Consider the following 3,566-nt stretch of genomic DNA (forward strand, 5'->3'; position numbering starts at 1 on the left):
TACCTGGTACGTCGATGAGGGGATGAATGAAAGTAATCATTGACAGAAGGGCTTGAGATGCAGCAGAAGTATAAGATTTCATGATATGATATGATTTCAGGGTGTCACTTTAGAGAGGGAGCAAGAAAGTAATTAAGATTTTGATAGAGTACAAGAAAAAATTGGAATGGAAGATGAGAGGAAAATTGAATGTAGGGCATACATGAGACCAATAAAATAGAACTGAGTGCAGGACGTAAGAATCATGAGTAGGGAGTGGATGAATGCAGGAGGTGAGGAAGACAATTGTGGAAAGGGATGCCAGGGATAGTAGTTGGGCATAGCAGAGTGCAGGATGATAAACATGAGACAGGGAAGTAGTATTTGTTGAAGGAGGCACGAGAGTGCATGTGTATGCCTGACGGGGTCAGGGGTCCGTGTGAAGTGAAGGTGAGCAGGGGGAGTAATAATTGGATTGGAAGTATACAGGACCCACGCCCAGAGTTTCTTGGAACTGGCCTATATGTGAGTGGGGCTTCCTGGGAAGGAGGCTACATGAGCAAGAAGGGAGGGTGCAATCTCATTTCAGCAGTGAGCTGGATGGAGAAGAATCCAGCCACCTCAGATGGGGTTTTCCAGGGGCAGAGGAAGTACGTAGAGGGTAGGGGATCATGTGGCCACCCTGACCCCCACTCCTTGCCCTAGAACCATGGATCCCAATGAAATGCCTGCTATGCCCTGCTACCTCCCCGACTCCACCACTGGACTTGAGACCAGAGCCCCACGTGGGATTGAACTTGGCCCCAGAAGATCTATAGGTCGCTGTGCCCGCTGCCACAACCACGGCATCACTGACCAAGTCAAGGACGAGGAGCACCTCTGCCTCTTCCAGGCCTGCGAGTGTGACAAGTGTGTTCCCTTCTCGTGAGTATGGCATCTGACAAGGGGAGGGGAGTAGGCCTCCTCTAAAGGTGACTGACCTTAGACCCGCAATCCTCCCACTTTAGGGAACACTACAGCATCTTGCCTGCTGAACGTGACTTGAAGATGGAGCAGGGGCCATACGTAAGGAGGCGCCCGACTCGAGGACGGATACGGAGCAGGACTACCTCTCCCAGAGCTCACAGCCGTGCCAAGAAGTTGGGCACTCGAGCAAGAGTCCCCAGTGAGTGTCTCTGGCCAGGGAGGCAGTTGGAGTTTCGGGTGTAGGGAGCATGCGTAGTTCTGTCACCAGGTGTATCACCCGGTTTCTGTGTGGCTTTACTCCTTGGGAAAGTTACTCTTCAGGCCTTAGCTTCCCCAACTATAAAAATGCCATCAGTATTATCTACCAAGTGTTGGTGGGAAGGAGAGATCTGGGAAATCCAAAAGGGCCTAGAGTGGGACAGGTTGGGGGTGAGGTAGAGTGGGATGGGATCAGAGGGTAAGGCTCACCTAAGCCGTCCCCAGCGTCTCTCAGTTGGGAAGGAGAACATCACGCCTCAGCTCGAGGCTCACCCCTGTGCAATCCCCGAGGAGGAGTCCGGGGCCAGTGTGGGAAGCTCTGACCTCAGCCACTGCTCAGAGCCCTTCCTGTGTCCTGAAGACCTGGGTACCATCTCTAACCCTACTACAACTTGCCATATGACCCTGAGGGAACACTACTTCTCTATGGGTCTCATAGTCCTCAGTCCCAAAACGAAGACGAGGACTAGGTGGTCTTGTTGGTCTTCTCAGCTCTGGCATTCTGGGCTCCTATCCTTGTCCCAAAATATGCCCACATCTCCTCTCCATGGCCGGCTTGGTTCCTGACTCCAACCTGTGCTCTCTGTTCCCGCAGACAGTCTTCCAAGGCGCTCTGCTGCTCGGTCAAGTCTTGGACTCTTTGTCTCTGTCCTGGACTCCAGCACCCTTGAAGAAGCAACTAACAATTTCTCTTTTGAGGAAGTCACACAGATCCCCTGCCCTGCCCAGCAGGTGAGTAGAGTGAGAAAGACCACGGGGCTACTTGTATATTGTGTTACTGAGGGTCCAAACCTTCTGCTTAAGGCTCTGGAGCTAGAAGGAGGAGATGGAGGCAGTACAGGGCAACTGGGGGCGGGGGGCGAGGTGGAGGAAGGGGAGGAGGAGCAGGCATCTCAGACTTAGGGGCAACGACAGGGCTCTCCCAGCTTTGCCTTTCCCAATTTGCGAGACTTTGGACAAGAGACTTTACATATCCGAGCCTCTATTTCCTACCAGTGTGCTGAGAGGGGACAGTGTTCTACACCTATAGAGAACTGCCGACTCATTGGGAAAGACCCTGATGCTGGGAAAGATTGAGGGCAGGAGAAGGGGGTGACAGAGGATGAGATGGTTGGATGGCATCACCGACTCAGTGGACATAAGCTTGAGCAAACTCAGCGAGATAGTGAAGGACAGGGAAGCCTGCCATGCTGCAGTCCGTGGGGTCACAAAGAGTCAGACATGATTTAGCAACTGAACAACAGCAACAACATAGCATTGAAAAGAGGACCAGCACGAGGCCTGCCACATCGCAGGCCTTTGACAACTGGAGGCTGTTATTCCACATGAAACACATAGATGGAATAGAAGCTTCCGCTGAGAAGGGGAGCCGTAATGGTGAGGGACACCATCTTGCCCAGGCCAGAGTCTAATAACCATCAGAGAAAGTGTCCTGAAGAGGAGTCAAGCTGGCCCTTCAAGCCCCTTGGGGATTGGGGAATAGAAGGGCAAGAACCCGTCCCCGGACAGGAACAGTAATCACGTCTCTCCAGGTGCCTTGCAGATTAAAATGCAGACACCTCTGATTTCCCATAAACTTTACTGTTGCTCCAGGAGTTTTAAAAAAGCTGAGAGGAATTAGCGTCTCTGGAAAGATACAGGAAAAAGAAAAAATGGAAAAGAAGACAGGCCAGGCAGGGGACGCGACTTGTCTAAGCCACAACACCTAATGGCCATTCAGATTCCCACATGCAGATATTGTAAAATCTTGGCCCCCCTCCCCGCTGGTAGTACGTGCCTGCCAAAGGGATAAATCCCCTGGTCCCTCCTTTCCTTGTCCCTAGACACTCAACTCTGATCCTCCAGCCCCACGCCACCCTTAACCGCCTTCTACTGCAGCCACAGATTCTGGGAAGATTGTGGGCTCCAGAACCCTGGCAGGGGCCAAGCTTAGTAAGGAGAAGAGCAGAAGGCCTCAGGGTAGCTGGGGACTGAAGGGGCATGGAGGGAGTGTGGGTTCCCAGCTCCCATTCTCTGACATCCTTTGTTTTCAGACTCCCGAAGCTTCCAACCAGGCCTCGGTTTCTGCCTCCTCAGAGTGGCAGCGAAAACTGGAAGCAGCCGAGGCTCTGCTGGCTCTGAGAGAATCTTCCTAGGCCCCTTCTGGCTCCATCTCTCTGCTCCAGCCCTGCGTTGCTCCAGGTAGCCTGGTCTTTGAAAGGAGAACAAGGGGTTGGGGACAGTTGGGAAATGGGAGGCTGTTGTGGTAAGCAGGGGCTAACTGGGAAGTCAGAGTTAGAGGGAGGTAGGGGGTTGAACTTCTTTGGACCCAGGCTGCCAAGCTCCTCTGTCGGAGTCTCGAAGTGGCAGTAGGTGGTTGTTCA

General features: G+C 52.7%; 1 protein-coding gene across 1 annotated transcript; it reads left to right on the forward strand.

Moving 5' to 3' along the window:
• Positions 1-688: 688 nt before the first annotated feature.
• Positions 689-3,338, forward strand: LOC102180669 (doublesex- and mab-3-related transcription factor C2-like). The gene is made up of 4 exons (XM_013977257.2): positions 689-903; positions 987-1,144; positions 1,799-1,935; positions 3,237-3,338. Exons 1-4 carry the CDS (start codon positions 689-691, stop codon positions 3,336-3,338), a joined length of 612 nt encoding a protein of 203 aa, XP_013832711.2.
• The last annotated feature ends 228 nt before the right edge of the window (positions 3,339-3,566 follow it).

Source organism: Capra hircus (genome assembly GCF_001704415.2).
Source record: "Capra hircus breed San Clemente chromosome X unlocalized genomic scaffold, ASM170441v1, whole genome shotgun sequence".
Taxonomy (NCBI): Eukaryota; Metazoa; Chordata; class Mammalia; order Artiodactyla; family Bovidae; genus Capra; species Capra hircus.

Excerpts from the sequence above, each read along its gene's own strand:
- LOC102180669 (XM_013977257.2), top strand. The coding sequence starts at position 689 with ATGGATCCCAATGAAATGCCTGCTATGCCCTGCTACCTCCCCGACTCC. Across the intron at positions 1,145-1,798 it reads CACTCGAGCAAGAGTCCCCA|ACAGTCTTCCAAGGCGCTCT; the intron begins GTGAGTGTCTCT and ends CTGTTCCCGCAG. Across the intron at positions 1,936-3,236 it reads TCCCCTGCCCTGCCCAGCAG|ACTCCCGAAGCTTCCAACCA; the intron begins GTGAGTAGAGTG and ends CTTTGTTTTCAG.